The sequence below is a fragment of the Phocoena sinus genome, chromosome 10, assembly GCF_008692025.1.
Source record: "Phocoena sinus isolate mPhoSin1 chromosome 10, mPhoSin1.pri, whole genome shotgun sequence".
Classification (NCBI taxonomy): domain Eukaryota; kingdom Metazoa; phylum Chordata; class Mammalia; order Artiodactyla; family Phocoenidae; genus Phocoena; species Phocoena sinus.
Window position 1 is genome coordinate 62,776,623 of NC_045772.1, and position 19,046 is coordinate 62,795,668.

Consider the following 19,046-nt stretch of genomic DNA (forward strand, 5'->3'; position numbering starts at 1 on the left):
CCTAACAATTCCAGATAACTTGGGACCAGAGAGCTGCAGTTGAGCCTTTTTATCATTTTTCTGAATCTTTAGTTGTCTTACTTGGCCATGGATGGTTCCTGTATGGGAATTTGATCTGTTATGGCCTCTGCTGCTCTGTTATGAGAACTCCAAGTCTCAGCAGGAATGGCACAAATGCCCCACCTAGCTGCATCTTTTTATATACTAGTTCGTATAAAGTAATCCTGCTTCATTCTTCTGCTTCTCCTAAAAATGCTCTATTTTCTTAGTCGTGACCTAAGGCTTTTCCTGCTAGAATATTTATTTTTAGTTTGTGATTAAATTATTGTTTCATTTTACGAACTCCAAGACTTAAATAAGGAAGAAAGATGCCCTATGTGATGTGAGGTTAATGCCATCAGCACTTGTTTTCTGTTTTGTTAATACTTTATTTCTCCTCTATGCTTCTTTAATGACTTTGTATTTTGCCTTTGACCTTGAATTTCCATCTATTTCTACTTCCTTCTTTTTTCCACGTCTTTCCTCTTCACTTCCAGATCTCCTCTGCATTGTTCCTTATGAATTCTGGCCTGTTCAACAGATTAATTTGGAAATTGCAACGATGTCTAGCATTTGCATTCTCAAATTCAGAGATTTAAAAGTTGTATGTGAATTAAAATTTTCAATTGGATTAAAGTCAATTTTATAAAGGAACTTGCTATTTAAAAAATACTATTGTATTACTTATTGTATTATTGTACTATTTTGTATATTATATGGGATCTTTTGGGACATGAGTAATAACCAGTTTATCTTGTAAATCTGTGTTTTCATATATTTGCATAAGATGAGATACACATTCCTCATTTTAATCACTACAGATTCCTGGTTTCTTCCTGAGTTTTTTTTTTTTTTTTTTTTGGCTGTGCTATGTGGCTTGTGGGATCTTAGTTCCCTGACCAGGAACTGAACCCAGCCTCTTGACAGTGAGAGCACAGAGTCCTAACCACTGGACCGCCAGGGAATCCCCTCTTTCTGAGTTCTAATGTCTAATTTTTCATTTAAGGGTTTAGTTAATATCTTTCCCTAGACATCTTTATAACTTTACTTCAGACTTTCATTCACCTTTTTTAAGCTTATTAAGCTTGACCTCTCTAAACTCACCCTTGCACTCTACCCCCTCAAACCTGTTTGTTATTTTGCTTTTTTAATAGGGTTTTTGTGTTATGCACATATATAGATCAATTTGTGAAACCTTCCTTGATAAAACACACAGCTTCTTCGATTTTTTGTGCTCTTAAATTGCTGTGGCCCCGTCTTTTTTGCTCTAGATTTGCTCTATTGATCTCTCTTGGTTAGTGTGGAATTAGTCACAAAGAGGTGCCTGTCTCTCTAGATCTGGATTCTAATTAAATGTAAATTAGTAAAGTAACATACAACTTCAGGGCTAAATCTACGAATTCCCTATCAGAAAAACAAATACAATGGCTTAGATTTAAAAAAAAAATTTTTTTTAATATTTATTTTTTGGCTGCATCGGGTCTTAGTTGTGGCAGGTGGGATCTTTCATTGCGGCGTGTGGGCTCTTCCTTGCAGTGCACGGGCTTCTCTCTAGTTGTGGCATGCAGGCTTAGCTGCCCCATGGCACGAGGGATCTTAGTTCCCTGACCAGGGGTCGAACCCGTGTCCCCTGCATTGGCAGAGGGATTCTTAACCACTGGACCACCAGGGAAGTACATGCAATGGCTTAGATTTTTACTTAACTCTTTTTCTCTTAAGAAGCTCAGCACATAGTATCCTCTGATCTATTCATTTTCAACCTCCCTAGAGAGTGTACTCTTTATCTTTTGTTTGGTAAAGAGTAGTTGATGCAGTACATACTTTGGTGTCAGATAAGCCGCTGTTCAAATCCCAGATCTTGCTCTTCCTGGATGTGACCTTGGACAATATATTCTCTTAAACCTTAACTTTCTCATCTTAAAAAGGGGATAATGCTTAATTCATAGGGTTGTTAGGGAGATTACAAAGGATAATGAGTATAAAGCAGTTTTATTTTGTACATAATATACTTATTCAGTTGCTTAATAAATTTAGGATACTATTGACTACAAGATCACCTTTACATGTAGACAAGACTGCAAGACAGACGCATAAACACTGCCCAGGACATAAAATCTGATCTTTGGTTTTCATCTTCATCTGTTCTTGATCATCTGTCTTTTCTTCCTACTTGACTTTTTTGTCCCTAAAACACACCCATGCATGCATGAATTATGCGTGGTCTGGAACAAAGCAGTCACATTTAGAATTAGATGTCCATTGTTATAATTTACATATTAATAATATTAGCATTTCTTTTCACTTTTCCTTGTATCTTCTGTTCTACTGCACTTAAGCTTAAGTTACCTAGTGATTCTATCAAGACAATGAAATATGGTGAGTAAGCGACTCTGTGATAAGTAGTTGGGATGTTTGTAAGTCCAGATGATCTTTTTGACTGATCTAGAGATTACTGCCAAATTGGATTCTGCTGTCTCCTCAAAGGATGTGCCTAACTTTGCTTTGGCTGTCTTCTAGTTTGGTGTCATTAACCAACAAAGCTTGGGCATTGAGGCTGATGGTACTCTGACAAATTTCTATGACTGCTCAAATTCTAGATGTGTAGGCATATGAAACAATTTAGCCTGCCCAGCATGGCCTTTAGGCTGCTTTTTTTGTGACTCAGCCCACTGATTCTACAGAGTCTGGGGTCTTCTCTTCCTTTTTGATTTCTGTGTGGCCAGGAAAAACGCATTGCACTGTGTTGCAAACATTTTATACTACTATTTAATCTCCACAATACCCTATGAGATACATACTTTTATCCCCATTTTGCAGATGAGGAAGCCAAGGCACGGGGAAGTAAGGGGCGAACTGGCACCATTGTAATCCCTATCGAGACAATGAAATATGGTGAATAAGCGACTCTAGACGTAACAACTTCTGATTTCTGAGTCTTTTTCCCGTTTTGAAAATGGATTGCACAGTTGTGAAGATCAGAAGTCATGTAAGAAATTTCTGGAAGGAAAACAACCCATCAATACATATTGAGATTACTCTGCATTGCTTGTATTTTCTTTATACCTTGGGCAGGCTGCAGCACGTCATGCTGCTTAAGACTTAGATCCCCTGAGCAAGGATAAGGGGGATTAAGTTCCTTAGGCATGGGAGTGTGGGCCTGGCGAAAGGAAAAGGGGAGTTACAGAGGAGAATTTGTTTAACCACCGAAGATCTGTAGCTGAGGGTCTCCGCTTTTCCTCTTCAAAAGGCTGCTGTGGCGTCAACTCGTTTGCTTTCCCAGGGTCCGCTGCTGCGGACTCACAGCCTCCTGAGCCTGTTTGCGGGCGAGTTTCGGCTTTGCGCTGGTAGCCGCCTCCAACTCCCGGCATGCCGCTGGGCTTGGGGCCGGCACGTAGACTCCATTTCCCAGCCTGCCCCGGGGCTCGGTCCGGACGTGCCGGCGCCTATAAGACCCTGAACGCTGCGGCCAAAGCCTATTGTTAGCCGGAGCCGGGGCGGTTCTGGGCGGCTGCTGCCGGGGGCGCCCGAGTTGCCGGCGCCGCCCGCCCTCCGCCGCCTGCCGGCCGACCTGCCCACCCACCGTCTCTCCTCGCCCTGCCGCCTTGGGAACTCCCAGACCGTCTCCGCGGCCCCGGGACTCGCTCTCTCCTCCCTTCTTCCCACTCGGGCTAGGGCGGCGACGGCGGCGGCAGCGGGGGTGGCAGAGACCATCACGGGAGGAGGCAGCTGCGGCGGAGCCGGTAATGGGCCTGGGGGTGCGGGGCGGAGGGTGCCGCCTTGTCCTTTCTCGGGATCGGCCTCCCGGCAGCTGTGGAGAAGTGGTCAGCCCAGAACCGCGGGGATGGAGGGGTCAGAAATGAGGGAGCCACGAACGGGAGCGGTCGGCGCGGGGGGCGGGGAGCTAGGGCGCCGCTGGGAAGGGAAGGAGTCGGGAGAGGCGTGGGAGCGAGGGGCACGGAGGACGCGGGCCCGGACTGCGGGGGCAGCTTGAGTGAGACCGACGGGCGGGCTTAGAAGCCGGCAGGAATTCGGATGCGGGTTGAGTTCGGAATGGAGTGGAGATGATGTACGATGGAGGGAAATGAAGGAAGGGGAGGGGGGAAATAGAGGAAAATGTGGGAGGAGTGGTTGGGAATTTGTGAGTAGCAGGCAGGAAGGGATGGGAAACCGGGTAGGGGCTGCAGACGATTGGAATGAGCGGGAAGGTTAGCAGGAATCAGGAAAGGTGCCCCGGAGCTGAAGGGTTCAGCGGGGGTGTCCGTTAAGGGGAACTGGTGACTTGACATGTCCTTTCAACCCAGGTTCCTGATGTCTCCCATTTTTTCTGGCGTTGTGTGGGAAAACGAAAGCATCACTTTCCCTGGTTGCTAGCTTGATCTTTTTTCACAGGCCCAAACACGCAGCTGACTGCCATCCATTCCTTTTAGTGCTATGGTCTTGATTCATCCTTTTAAAGGGGTTTAGAGTGGCAGTGTGACACACAAACCGTTCTTCAGTATGAAACGTTAGAAGTTATCCCTAAGAGACACAGTGTCCCCTTGCCCTGCAGTTTTCAGTTCAAGGTAAATCCATAGTTGATTCAGATTTTCCTTTTCTTTACTGACTTTCCGTTTTGCAAATGTCCAAAGCCAGGAGGATGTTGGTGTGTGCCAGAGTTATAAATGACTGGATATCCTTGAGAGTTAATGGCTCCTGCAGCATCATGTTCCATTTCTACCACAAAGATCTCATGTCCTTCATACGATGGGAGGTTAAACATGGAAAGCCAAATTCTAACCTTGTGTCAGTGAAGGGGTAAAAACCAGGGAGTGACGGTTGGAGGGGGGCTTCCCTGAAATACCTAGTTTAAACAAGATGTTTTCACTTGAGCACTTTGTAAGTGCACGGTCCTGGTAATCACACGGACACATGGATCCACGAAATTCATAGTATTTGAGAAGCAACTCACAGTGTTTTGTAAAAGGAGAAACAGGACCTGTCATCGTATTTAGGTTGATCCTGACACTTAGCAGCAAGCCTTCGTTCCTCTAACCCCACAGCTGGTAGCACTGACGATCTTACTAGAGATTTTTGGCCCTTGACCTTTAGCAGGTTGGGTTTCACTTGAGTAGAGGGGCCTTCCCCTGTGAGATGTACCATGTCTTATTTTGGACTCATTTATGAGAGAGGCTTTCATTACCTAAACTTTGTCAATACATTCTGCAGCCACAAAATTGGGGGGAGGGGCAGTTCCTTTTTTGCTAGTCTCACGTATTTGGGCTTTTGTTTTTGGGGGTGGTTATAGGAATCCACATAGGCCTGAAAAGGCTTAAGTCTAATACTAAAGTACAGATATGATATAGATCTATTTTATTTGGTGCTAGCCTAAAAACCTCTATATACTATGGATCTAAATTATTTCATGTACCTTTGGGAAATGTTCAACTAGTAGAAACACTTGAGAAAAGACAGAAAGACATGTAGCTAGAAAGGGTCAGTTGACCTTTCGTTTTACTGGCATAAAAGCTTTTATAGAGGTTTGCATTATTTTCTCCAAAAGCATTTGCTGTTTGAGTTCATCATTTTGACAGTTAACTGTCAGTTATGACCTGCATTTCCAGTCTCATCGTGTTTATTTCTGTATGGTTTAAGTGCTTGGAGTATAACTTAGAAGTGTTTTCCTCGAACATAAGCACTGATCCTCTGCCAATGAATAAATAGTTGAGAGAAGTGGGAATGACTGGCTTCTCATTGTGGTTTGAAAGGAAGTCGGATTGATGAACTGGAACGTGGAACCCATTCTTCTTGTTGCTATTTCAGAGAAAGATTTCTTCAGGCCACAGTGCAAGTGGATGGGAGGTTTCTTGGTGCCCAGTGGACATCTTTATCTAACAAGTCAAGTTCACACCAGAGAGTTGGATGAGGAGAGCTGGGTTGAAATATAAACTTATATTGGTTGTCAGGACAGAATCGTCGGATTTTTTTTTTTTTTTTTAAAGAATGGGTTAATGGCAGAAAAAGTGATGCTAACATCCTGGATAGGGTAAAGAGAGCTCAGTCAATATGGACATTATTTACATATATAGCCGTTCAGACATTTTAAGGAAAATACTTTTTTTCTAGGTTTCACATCTTTTTTCTACTTTCTTACCTGCCTCCTGTCATTGCCTAGAAACCTCTACTCCAGAAGTGGAAGTGAGGAAGACGTAGAAAAAAGAGAGAAAGAGAATAGAACAAGCAGCCTGCAATCCTGGCTGCAAAAGAGAGTGCACAAAAAGTGACCTGAAGAGAAGGGATACCCTGAGGGTACCTGGGTTAAGACAGTGGAGAATCCTCATAGTAAAAGATGATCTTGGACCAGACCCAGCCTCCCACAGGGCTTAAAAGGAAATATTCAAAGGCAACCACACTACCGGAAGCAAAGGGACACCTGAACAAAGGACGGGGTGCACATTTGCTTCCAGTTGTCAATCCCCGAGTGCTTCCAGGCTAAGGAAAAAGGCACTTCCTAGTAGCAGCACTAACTGGATCTTAGTTAAAACTGAAGCCAGACTTACGTCCTTTCTGAGAAGGATTTTGAGCTCAGTCTGCTTTTTCGTGTGGTCGATAAGATTTTTAAGTGGGGAGGAAATATTAAATTCAGTGGTCAACATTCTTTTATTTTTTTTATTCCACCCACATATGTACTCAATAGCAAAGGTCTCCCCTCCCCTGGTAATAGAATGGAATGAGAAATTTGTTAGTTAATAGGTATCTTTAAGCCCAGCCGAAGTCTTAACCCATAAAAGTCCTTGGCTGTCTCCATTCTTACCCATGTCCTAGGAATGTGACCTCTGATGGTAAGATCAGTAACCTGAAGAACAAAATTGATACTTTGGTTTCATTTTTAAATTTAATTACAATTCTTATCTGGTGCTTGATTATTTTCTTTCTGGCCAGTTTATTTCAGGAATGTGCTTTTCTGAGACCTATGATGACAGGTTTCTTAGGTGCATCTTGTGACTTGAATGCAGAATTTTGATGAGATCTGGCTAGATAAATTAGGAAGTTCCTAAAGTACTTACTAGGTCTGGTTGACTGTGTAGAGCTGACCCAAGAGCAGGCAAATCGCTTCCAAGAGACAGTCCAGAAAAACAGCTCTGTAGCAGGTATCTCTTGACACCACAGTATATTCTGGGTAGCTGCTCTGCAGTAATGCAGCCCTGGCTTTCTGGGCAGTGTTGTTATTCCTGCTGCATAATTAGCAACTAGTGAGATCATAGTCTGGGGAGATTCTGGCATTACTGAGGCAAAAGCAGGGAGGTTTCAGATCATCACTTGTGGCTCCAGCTTTGACAGCGTTTCTGCTGAGCAGATTCATATCCTTGGGAACTTAAGTCCAAAGATGGAGGAGAAAGATTTGTACCTGGGAAATGGATAATCCCAGATTCCTTGGTTGTGTGGCAGCATGTTGAAAACACTGCCTGCCATATCAATGTAACCAGAATAAATTGTCACTCCTTCTGCTGTTTGTTGTGCCCTTGCTCGTTTCTTTATAGAGGGCAAAGATTGTAAAGCTACGTCTTCCTTGCACAGAGGATGATGGCAGGTCAGCTGAGCCCTATTTTATGGAGCAGTAGGCGATTGGGAAAGAGTCTGGGTTTTGAAGCCAGTGCAGATTCTAATCTTCAGTCCATTCTTTAGAACCCAATTTGACCTTTTTAGGAGGCTGATGAGACACTTTACATTTGTGAAGATCTGGGTAAAGCATTTCCCTGACTGCCAATGTACTTTGAAATTGAAAGCCTAGAGCAGTATTTCCTGAAGTGTGTTCCCAGGATCATTTGCCCCCCACCAAGATACTCTAGAAACAAAGGGTTCCTTAATCATGGGTGCAAAACGCTGCATTCTATTTCCTCCCACCCTTCACCAGGTTCATTAGCATATTAAAAGCCTCTAAAAGGTCTTCCATAAGCAGTTTTCTAAAGTATTTTGACACAGCAGTTCCATTTCCATGTAAAAGCTATTAATATCTATGGAACTAGTTTATTTAATGGATACCCTTTAGGAAATGCCAGGCTATATTTCCACTAGGAATAATAATTGGATCTAGTCTAGGTTTAGGCACAGCCTAATTCTGCCTTTGATCCCCAGTCCCTCCTGCTGACCCCGTGGAGAGCTCTCCTGGGTGAGCAGAAGAGCAGCTACTGTTACCCCAGGGCTAATGAAGCCTAGAGGCCAGCCTGCTTGGAAGCAAAGGCCTTCACTCCACTGGGAAGGTGCTGCCGCTAGTCATCTCATTATCCTAAGAGTGACTGAGACTGGAGGGCTTGGGAGAGACAAAAGTAGGAGAGTGCTGGCTGGAGAGAGATGACCTTGTTTCTAGAGAGCAGACATCAGTGCTAGCTCGGGTGCTTTCTTCAGTTGGAGAGCCGTGTGTATAGACTTGGGCGGGGTCTGTCTTAGGACAGGAGTCCTAAGAGGGAAGGTGAAGTGAAGCTATGCTGATCCCTCTTTTCCCCTGGGCAGAATCCTAATGCACCTGGCTGACTGGTGGTGAGCAGGGGCTTTGGGGCCAACGTGGTGGGTTCCCCAAGGAAACCCCTTTGAAACCAATGGATGCATTCACGGGCTCGGGTCTCAAGAGGAAGTTTGATGATGTGGATGTGGGTTCATCAGTTTCCAACTCCGATGATGAGATCTCCAGCAGTGACAGCGCTGACAGCTGCGACAGCCTCAATCCTCCCACAACTGCCAGCTTCACACGTGAGTGAGCTGCTCCCTGCCTGCCTACCCCCATGTACCCCAAGCATCGGAGCCCATTGCAGCTCTTTGAGACACCCTTTGTCCAGCTTGGGGATTTGCCCTTATTCGTAATCTCTCCCACACATAGGTCAGCCTTGCTCTTTGGAGGACCTCATTGCTCTAATATCATAGACTTATATTAAATGTGAATTATTCTAGCTGATTTTACTTGTGCTGTGCTTTGTGAGTCCCCAGAATGGGTTGAATTAAACTGAAGAAGGAGTTGTCTAGGAGTCTACACTTCCCCACTAGAGTCCTATAGAGTTCCACAAAATTGTAGCTCTAGCAGGACATAAATGCTTACTGCCTGGACAACTGGGGCATCTCCACACTTCTTAATTCTTATGGTTCAATTAGTTTCTTGGAAAGAACTTCGGATTCTGTAGATCGGGGGTTGTCTGTGGGCTAAATCTGGCTCACTGCCTGTTTTTGTAAATAAAGTTTTATTGGAACACAGCCACACCCAGTGTCTATGACGGCTTTTCATGCTACAGTGGCAGAATTGAGTGGTAGTTGGCAACAGAGACCTCATGGCTTGCAAAGCCTAAAATATTTACTACCTGGACCTTTACAGAAGTTTGCCATCTCCTGCTATAGAGCAACACTATCCAGGGGGTGTTGCCTGGTCGTCTGGTGGTTAGGATTCGGCATTTTCACTGCTGTGGCCCGGGTTCAGTCCCTGGTCGGGGAACTGAGATCCCGCAAGCCATGTGGTGCGGCCAAAACAACAAAACACCGTCCAAAAGAATGTTCTGTTATCATAGAAATGTTCTGTATCTGCACTGTCCAGTATGATAGCCATTAGCCACGTGTGGCTGTTGGGCACTTGAGTTGTATTGGTGTAACGGAGGAGCTAAATGTTAAGGTTTATTCACTTTAATTAATTTAAACTGCCCACATGTGACTAGTAGCTGCTGTATTGGACAGTGAAGCTATGTAGATTGTTACATCCTGAAAAGATTACCTAGAGATTCTCTTCCCAGCTGATGTCTAAAAATAGATTTTGTGATCATCTGTTTGGGTGAAGTCAGTTTGGAGGCAGTGGTGTGGACCAGCAGATGGTCAAGGTCCTTTCCCACTGTGCTTTTAAGATTTGAAAATTAGGAAGGTCTCTAGATACAGGGAGCACTTTTGGAGAAGAGTTGAGAGCCTAGATGAGTGAGAAAGAATGAGGTCCCCAAACAGGCCATCTCTGGGTTAAAAGCTTTCTTTCTGTGCTCCCTTCTCAGCCACATCCATCCTGAAGCGGCAGAAGCAGCTGCGGAGGAAGAATGTGCGCTTTGACCAGGTGACTGTGTACTACTTTGCCCGGCGCCAGGGTTTCACCAGCGTGCCCAGCCAGGGCGGCAGCTCTCTGGGCATGGCCCAGCGCCATAACTCTGTACGCAGCTACACGCTCTGTGAGTTTGCTCAGGAGCAGGAGGTGAACCATCGGGAGATTCTCCGTGAACACCTGAAGGAGGAGAAGCTCCACGCCAAGAAGATGAAGGTGCCTAAGGGGTCTAGGGTCTGGTACTTCCCATGTGCCAAGATAAAGCAGGAAACCATCTAGGTCTATCATGTGGTGTTTTTGTTTTGTTTTGTTTTTGAACTGTTGCCTTTGGTACGTAGAGATTCCGTATCTTTCTAGTGAGAAATCTCAGATTTGGATTCAAATCTCAGTCTGAGATGCCATTCTTTTTGTCTCTGGTAGGGAGTCTAGCAGAGATAGCAAAATGGCTTCCCTAGAATTCTCTATTCTCGCCCGCTCTGCAAGTGTTTTTAAAGTTTAAAGTGTGAATACCTGAAGGTATTCAAGTCTGCCACCCCTGGACCCTGAGGAAGCAGTGTTTCAGTTTCTCGTCAAATGATTGTCCATTGGCCTGATGCACAGAACAGGTTTGGGATCTTTTACATCCTCTGAAAGGATCCTGCTGATTCTGTAACTCCCATTGCTAGATGATAGTTTTTCGGGTATAAACAATAGCATTACCAAATAGTTATTTCGATCTGTTTAGTACTGGGCCTGCAGTCTGATGCCACACCAGCTCTTCAAGTTTAGGAGGAGAACAGGGCTGGAAGACCCATCTCAGATGGCTCTTTATAGCTACACATTTGCTCTCAGCGCTGCTTGGCACTCCACAGCCATAGTTTCCACCGGTCTGCAAAAATTGCCCCCAGAGTTCCTAGTTCCAGATTTGGAGAACACTGCTTCAGGCCTGGCCAAGTTCTTCTGGGCTCAAAGTATGCGGACCCACATTAAAACAGGTGGCTGCATTATTTCCAGGGTTGTGGGTGAAATCCTAATGAGACACACCAGAATGTGGTAGGGTTGGAGAACTGGTGGCAGAGGATGTATGTGAACCAGATCTCGCTGCTCTCTCCCTTTGAGAGCTCTATGTCTGCTGCCCGAAGTTTACGCCTAAAGACTTAACACCTGTTTTTCTAACTAGAATGACATTCAGGCTTCCCTTTCTTCTGTCTGAGGAATTCCGTCACTGACCCTATCACCTTCCTGCTGCTATAGCAACAGGTGGGCAGATCAACACTCTTCTCATCATTTGTAATGAAGGTTTTCTTCCTATTCCCTAAGAAGAAACATCCTCCCCTAAATCTGGTAGAGGGATGACATGTCAAAGCAGACACCCTGTTCTGTGTCCTCCCTTGTAGGAGGTCTAGGGACAAAGCCAGGCAAACTTGAGACTGAGGAACAGGACTGCTACTTATTAAGCAGATTTAGTGAGCAGCACAGTGGTGGCATCTTCTATGTCGAGAGAACACCCTTACTTTGGTCCACTTTACTCTTTTCTTAGAAATTTTTCCTTCTTCAGCACTCTATAGGGGAGGCAGTTGGTCTCAAAAAATATACATTTTGCGTCTCCCCTATGCCATCTAATATTTGTTTTCCCTTTGGACTTCCACCCCCTCCAAAAAAAAGCTGCTGCTGCTTTGCATCAGTATTAGTACCTATAATTTTTCTAATATTTTTATTACTTTTTTTTGGTCTTTTATCCATATGGAATTCATTATTATGAATAGCATGAATTGGGAATCTAACTTACTTTTTTTTCAAAAGAACATACAGTTGTCCCAATACCGTTTAATGACTAGAAGAGTCTTTTCCTTACTGATTTGAAATGCCACCTCTGTTAGGATATATTAAATTCTCATATCTACATGGGTTTCTTTCTGTTGCATGTCTCATCTCTTTCCTTTGCGAGGATAGCAAGGAGGGAGGGTGCTTCGGAGGAGGCCAACCCTGGTGAAACAGGCAGGAGCAATGCTAAGGTCTGTGGAAAGGCCCCTCGTAGTTGGCCTGCCTGGGACAGAAATAGTAGTCTAGGGGATCCCCAGAAGCACCACTTTATTTCTCTCATTTCTCTTATCATCTCCCCCCAAACAAACAAACAAACAAAACAGGTGTATATGCCTTACTAGCCAGGTCTCTTGCATCACGTCTCTCCCAGGAGTTGTTCCTTTACCAGCACTTTTCTGGCTGGCTGATGAAATAAGCCAAACCTGCCAAAAGCTTGGCTTTTATCCTGCTCGTACCTTCCAGAGCCCTGGGGATTGTGAGGCCTCGTTTTCTTTACCTGAATCCTCTAGTGAGTTTTCAAAACTCATTCAGCCACAGATTGTCTTCAGCCTGTCCTTCCACTAAGATCCGCTTTCCTGGCTCTCTGTCCTTCTTATCCAGAGAACCCAGATTTCTGCCTGCAGACAGTACACTCAGTATCATGTATGCCACCCTGCCTCACACACAGACTTTTTTTGAAACCAAATAAAAGAGGATTAGGAAGGAGAAAGAGGGAATTCCCTGGTGGTTCAGTGGTTAGGACTTGGTGCTTTGACTGCCGAGGGCCCAGGTTCAGTCCCTGGTTGGGGAACTAAGATCCCACAAGCCATGCGGCACGGCCAAAACAAAAGAAAGGAGAAAGAATATATTTCTTCTAGGCCGTGGCTTGGAAGTGAGGGCTTTCTTGACAGCCATTATTAATAACTTCATTTTTTTTCTCCTCCACATAAAATGAAGCTCTTCTGTGTATGCACAGATAATTATTCACACTGTGGGGATTCAGGTTCATTGACAAAGACTGGTAGGTAGTCTTGTGCTATACGTTAATGTACTCTTCTTCCCACAGTGTGGTTTGGGGTCCTTTAGGGTGCAAACTGAAGGGTGTTTTGCATGGTTGTTTACATCCAAGGAACATCCAGCCATTGAAATACCTTCTCTTCTTCCGTGTATGAGAAGGCAGGTTAGCCGAAGCTAAGGGACACAAGCCTGGGAATGGAGGGTATATTTGGGGGAAAAGATCATCTTCTGGGAGGGAAGGTGAGACAGAGGTTTTAAGAAGCGTTGATCCAGAAAGGTGACGTCCCTTGTGTTGACGGGCTGGTGTTAGAGCTGCACAGGCTTCCTGCCTTCCTGCTCTAGAACTGTTCTCTTCACCGGCTCTATCCTGTACGGTAGCCACCAGCCATACTAGTGGCTATTTATACGTAATTAAAATTAAATGAAGGTAAAAGTTCAGTTTCTCAGTTGCACTAGCCCCATTTATAGTGCTCGGTAGCCACACGTGCGTCGGGATGGGCTGCACGGATACCTCCGTCATGGCAGAAAGTTCACTTGGCCCAAGCTGCTCTAGGCGCACCCGGTGGGAAGGCTCCTGCTGATAATGCTCTGTCTCTTGGCAGCTGACTAAGAACGGGACAGTGGAGTCGGTGGAGGCCGACTGCCTGACATTGGATGATGTTTCAGACGAAGATATTGACGTGGAAAACGTGGAGGTGGATGATTACTTCTTCCTGCAGCCTCTGCCCACCAAACGGCGACGGGCCCTGCTGAGGGCTTCTGGGGTCCACCGCATTGATGCTGAAGAGAAGCAAGAACTTCGAGCCATCCGACTGTCACGGGAAGAGTGTGGTTGTGACTGTCGACTGTATTGTGACCCGGAAGCGTGTGCCTGTAGCCAGGCTGGGATTAAATGCCAGGTCGGTCCACATTTTGCTGTGATAGTATATCCACCCTAGAGTCAGGGGTGACTAGTGTGGGTGCCAGTGAATGTGGGAGATGCCCATGCACAGGTGAACACTTCAGTTCTACAGCCCTCCTCCACCAACAAAGAAAACAAGTATGACGGGATTCTTAGGCTGTGGAGATAGCAATGATCTTTTTTTTTCTGTGTATCTCACTTCAGAGGTGATAGGCAGCAGTTGCTGGCACATGGAGGAACGGGGGTTAGTGAGTTTAATATTTAATAGCTGTCCTTGAATGTGGACTGATTCCTTGAGGTAAGTGGAAGCAGAGAACTGAGGTAGGCCTTTAGATTTTATCCTACAAACACTTATTCACAGTACCTCTACTCCAATTTTGTAAAAATCAGAATAGTCCTCAGAATCTAATTCAGGATCAGATTTGGGCTTAAATCCATAGTGTCCTAAGAGATAGAAAGCATCATCCCCCAGAGGGCCTTCTGACAAGGGACAGTTTGGAAGACACATCTCAACTGAAAATGGCAGTACCATCCCAAAGAATGAAATTTATCTGGAACCTGTATACTGAGGCTGTGGTGCTGAGTCCTTGTGGTTGGATTTATCTTAACCTTTTCTTTCTTATTTTCAGGTTGGTATCAGATAGCTATAGCAGGTCCGACCAGATAATGCTTTTCAGACTGAGTCCTGTAATGAATCACTCTGTTACACACAGACCTGAGGACAGTCCTAAGAAATGGATTGTTCCTAAGAACTGGAAGGGAGAGTGCTAGAAGTTGATTTCATAGGAAGACACTGTATTTGTACAGAAGACTTGTCTTCTCACATTTTTAATTTTATTTTTGATACGTATGGGGTGTTTTCATTTGGGGGATTCAAAAGGGAGATGAGGAGGTAGAAAGCATCTCCTTTCCAGATATCCCTGGTGCAGAAGTTAATTATCTTGATAACTGCTTCCAAAACAAGCTGGCCAACCATCAAGGGAAAATGAAGCAGGTAGTGAAAAGCTGGTCATTATTTTGTTCGAACCTTCACTATAGCACCTTGGCAAAGGCACCTTTGCCTAGTTTCCCCATTATGTATTGCTTTGGACTAGCGAGATCTTCTACCTCCTTTCCCATCCCTGTCATCAAAGAACACAGTAGGCTTGGGCCCTGGCCTTTTGTTTTCTTAATAAAGTAGGTAGGTTCTGGAAAAGTCTCTGAGGCATACACATTTCTTTTCTCTGAGAACCGTCAAGCTTTCAGAGAGGTATCTCTGGTCTTTTGACTGGAAGGGCCCTTTGACGTGATCTTTGTCTTCTTTTTATTTAGAAGAGGAAACAAAGCCCTAGAGAGAGAAATGACTTTCTTGAGGTCACACTACTAATTAGTGGCTGTGCTAGAATGGAAAGGCAGGTGGTCTGGTAACTCCCATCTAGTGCTCCGGTAGCTCACGCTGCAGCTTGTGTTTTGAATTGGTTGTTTCTCTTGTAAGAGGACCTCAAACCCTGACTCCCTGTGTTCGCCAGCTAACGTCTCGTATCTCATCTGGCCTCAACCTCCTTGTCCCCTCCTCAGGTGGATCGCATGTCCTTTCCATGTGGCTGCTCCCGGGACGGCTGTGGGAACATGGCTGGGCGCATTGAATTCAACCCAATCCGGGTCCGGACTCATTACCTCCACACCATCATGAAGCTGGAGCTGGAGAGCAAGCGGCAGGTGAGCCGCCCGCCAGCCCCAGACGAGGAGCCCTCCCCCGCTGCCAGCTGCAGCCTGGCGGCAGCACAGGGCTCAGAGACACAGGACTTCCAGGAGTTCATCGCTGAGAATGAGACGGCGGTGCTGCACCTGCAGAGTGCGGAGGAGCTGGAGCGGCTCCAGGCGGAGGAGGACCCGAGCGGCTCCAGTGCCAGCCTGGACTCCAGCATGGAGAGCCTGGGCGTGTGCATCCTGGAGGAGCCCCTGGCTGTTCCCGAAGAGCTGTGCCCAGGCCTGACAGCCCCCATCCTTATCCAGGCTCAGCTGCCCCCAGGCTCCTCCGTGCTGTGTTTTGCCGAGAACTCAGACCAGCCAACTGCCTCAGCCGTGAACAACCCATCCTACTTGAACAGTGGGCCCCTGGTCTACTACCAGGTGGAGCAGAGGCCAGTCCTGGGGGCGAAAGGAGAGCCTGGTACGGAAGAAGTCCCGCCCTCGTTCCCCAAGGAGAAGGATCTGAGTGTCTTCTCTCTCCCGGTTACCTCACTGGTGGCTTGTGGCCCCACAGACCCGGCTGCCCTCTGCAAGTCAGAGGTGGGGAAAACATCCACTCTAGAAGCTCTAGTGCCCGAAGGTCGTAACCCCGAGGAGCCTGAGGATGAAGACTTCCGCCCCTCTTGGTGCCCCTCAAACCTCCCCTTGCGCACGGACAACGAAGAGGGCTGTGTGGTGGAGACCGCACGGCAGAATGAGGACCGGCCCCCTGAAGAGCCTTCCCTGGAGCTCCCTCTGGCAGTGTGACACAGGGATGGAGATTATGCCTCTTACCCATTCTCTATTTATTCCCTTATTTTATCTAACACCATTTCAAAAACAAAACTGTAGAAGCAGCTGCTGCTCCCATGTTATTTTATTGGGGTCTTTGGGGAACGGGAAGGAAAGGATTGTCTGTACAAGTATTTTTTAAAGGGCCAACAGAACCAAGGAGACCAGCCTCGGCTCGTCTGGGGATAGAGTCTTGGGGCAGAGGAGGCTGCATACTGAGCTTTCTGGGCCGTTGGAACCGCACTACAATCTCACAGGAGAAGCTGGGTAATTCAAACAGCTGTTCACGTAGGGACCAGAACACAACAATTGGAACAGCATGGCAGAGCCCCTTCCCTCTCCTGAGCTCCAGGCGGGGAACAAGCTCATTTTCCTCAGTGGTTACTCTGATATCCCACTTTGGTGTATCATAATAATACAGTTGGAATCAGCTGGCTGAGTCTGGAGAGGAGGGGGTGAAAGGGTCTCTGCTTCTGTACAAAACATCCAGGATCTACATAAATTTAACCTGCGTTCCCTGGGCCCCTATTTGGTAAATAAGTTAATATTTGACATGTTTGGTGTTCTCTGACCTGCTCCCCACACTGGGGATTCCTGGTCTTAACTTGAATTGTTTCTTTCACATGTTCTTAGGTACTAGAGTTAAACTGGTCTTGTTTTTTTCTTACCCCTCTGTCCTTTTTCCTTTGAAGGGAAAGAGCTAGATTGGCTGGGGATGTGGCATCGAGAGCCTGAGTCTTCTGTATATGTCTAACCCCAGCTCCATCAGGCAGCTTTAGTCGGGGGCTCACACATCCCATGGGAGGCCTATATAGAGCATTAACCTGTGTCCAAAGGAGGCAGCAGGAACAGGCTGCTGTCTAGAAAAATGACTTTTTGCCATGCTTGCTTTTTCACCCAGGTTGTCCCCCCTACCCCAATTTGAGAAATTTGAGCTTTAAAGGAATGTAGAATGTAGCAAGTTCATCAACTAGTTTTTGTTTCCTTTTTGTATCTGCCCTCATGGTCCCTCTTGGATATACAGGGTTAGAGTTCTTACACTGTATTCTTATACTGTTCACCCCCGATAACTGCAAACGCTTATTGGATCCCTCCCATCTCGATAATATAAAGATTGGAAGCCAAACCAGTTCTTAAATGCTACATACAACTTCCAGGTTCTGAAGAAGTCAGGTTCTGACTGTAACCTTTGAGGTCTTGAGTGGGACTCACATTCAGTTTGTACCTGAATTAGGGGGGATACGGTTCCTGTTCTCTTATGTCCTGCTTACGTTCCAGGATGTCCTCCATTGACCACCACTGAATTCTTTTTACTAGCAAAGTTATCTCTGCCTGTTTTATTTCATTCTTTTTTTTATGGCCTCTGTTTGAAGAGGGAGGCAGTAGGGAGCAAAACACTCTTTAGCATCCTTTACACCATGCTTCATTACTGCTATGATTTATTAACCAGAAGAAAAAAAAAGTAAAAAACTTTTTTTTTTTTGGTGGAGGAAATAATTGTTCCTACTTATCTTGCTCATAAAGCCTTTTCTTGTGGGATCTTAAGGCCCTGGTGTCTGAAAGCAACCTTCACGTACATCGCAGCAGCATTTCACCTATCAAACCTAAACTGAGCCTGAAAGACCTCATATTTAACACAGTTACATCTTTTAACGCATTCTGCCTCTCCTGTTCATTCCTGTTTTTGTTGGGTTTTACATTTGCAGGGGAGTTAATAAGTCATAGGCCCTTATCTCTCCCCATTCTCTAGTCCCGAAATGGAGTTGAGAGTCTGAAGTACCTGAGATCTAGGTGCTATCCCGAACTGAGCTACACTCTGCCACCTTAGACTGGTCCCCTCAGATGTAAGACTGAAGTTTAATTGGGAATTTGGAGAAAAATCTTTCTAGAAGTTTGTGTTGGAAGGTGAAGGTGAGCGTTATACATTCCCTCCTTAGGAAGGCTCCAGCCTAAGCTAGGGAGTGGATTTCACCTGTTCAGTAAAACACACGTTTGGGATCAAACCAAGAATTTGCATCTAACTAGACTCATTGCCAACCTCCAAGATAATTTGATTTTTCTGAAAAACTAGTTTAATATAAGTCCATCCCTTCATTAACTCTGCAATTCTGACTCACCTATCCCAAGCTTTTAAATGCTAAATATTAACGTTTAGCATTAACTGTCTTGTCAGGCAAAGGGCCTCTTCTACAAACCTGATCCATCTCGTTTCTGGTGCTACCTGAGTTGGACAGAATTATAGTTCATGGTTGCTAGAAAGGCTAGGCCTCTGATCACAGAGGCAGAGAGCTTCAGTCCTGCTTAGTCTAGGCCTAGATAAAAAAATGATTATTACAACGCTTAATTATTTTCCAATTTCCTTTCTCACATACTGTACGCAGGTAGTATTTCAATGTGAATCCAAAGCTTGTCTGGTTCTCTGAAAAAAAAATTTTTTTTTTTTTTTTTGCCTTTTAGGTCCTTTACATTGTGATAATGCTGTATTTAAAGAGAATATTTAAATGTAATATTAAAGAAATATTCAAAAGAATGGTGTGTTATTCTTTACCTTGGCAGACCACAAGTCAGTTACTTGTTAGAGAAAAGATGCTTCTCTAGCATTGTATATAAAACCAATTAGGTCAGTTAAGGATTAATGTTAACAATAGGAGTGTTTTATGGTGGAAAAATAGAACATTCTTTGGAGCATCAAGAGCTTGACTTGCATCATATGCCCTAACATACCTTTTCAGCTGAAGCAGGCCTCGATCTGCCCTGCTGGAGCTTTTC

The 19,046-nt window shown here is 45.2% G+C and overlaps 1 protein-coding gene across 3 annotated transcripts; it reads left to right on the forward strand.

Annotated features, from left to right (window-relative positions):
- Positions 1-3,514: 3,514 nt before the first annotated feature.
- CSRNP2 (cysteine and serine rich nuclear protein 2) lies at positions 3,515-18,798 on the forward strand. 3 transcript variants are annotated; one of them, XM_032645717.1, is made up of 5 exons: positions 3,515-3,779; positions 8,527-8,763; positions 10,032-10,291; positions 13,477-13,773; positions 15,333-18,798. In XM_032645717.1, exons 2-5 carry the CDS (start codon positions 8,613-8,615, stop codon positions 16,251-16,253), a joined length of 1,629 nt encoding a protein of 542 aa, XP_032501608.1. In that variant the 5' UTR covers positions 3,515-3,779; positions 8,527-8,612; the 3' UTR covers positions 16,254-18,798. The 3 variants fall into 3 exon arrangements, with proteins under 3 accessions (XP_032501608.1, XP_032501610.1, XP_032501609.1); XM_032645719.1 differs by lacking the exon at positions 3,515-3,779 and adding an exon at positions 3,901-4,601; XM_032645718.1 differs by lacking the exon at positions 3,515-3,779 and having other exon boundaries at positions 4,633-8,763.
- Positions 18,799-19,046: the final 248 nt, after the last annotated feature.

Coding starts and splice junctions, on each gene's coding strand:
- CSRNP2 (XM_032645717.1), top strand. CDS start 8,613: ATGGATGCATTCACGGGCTCGGGTCTCAAGAGGAAGTTTGATGATGTG. Junction 8,764..10,031: donor CACAACTGCCAGCTTCACAC/GTGAGTGAGCTG, acceptor CTCCCTTCTCAG/CCACATCCATCCTGAAGCGG. Junction 13,774..15,332: donor AGGCTGGGATTAAATGCCAG/GTCGGTCCACAT, acceptor TCCCCTCCTCAG/GTGGATCGCATGTCCTTTCC.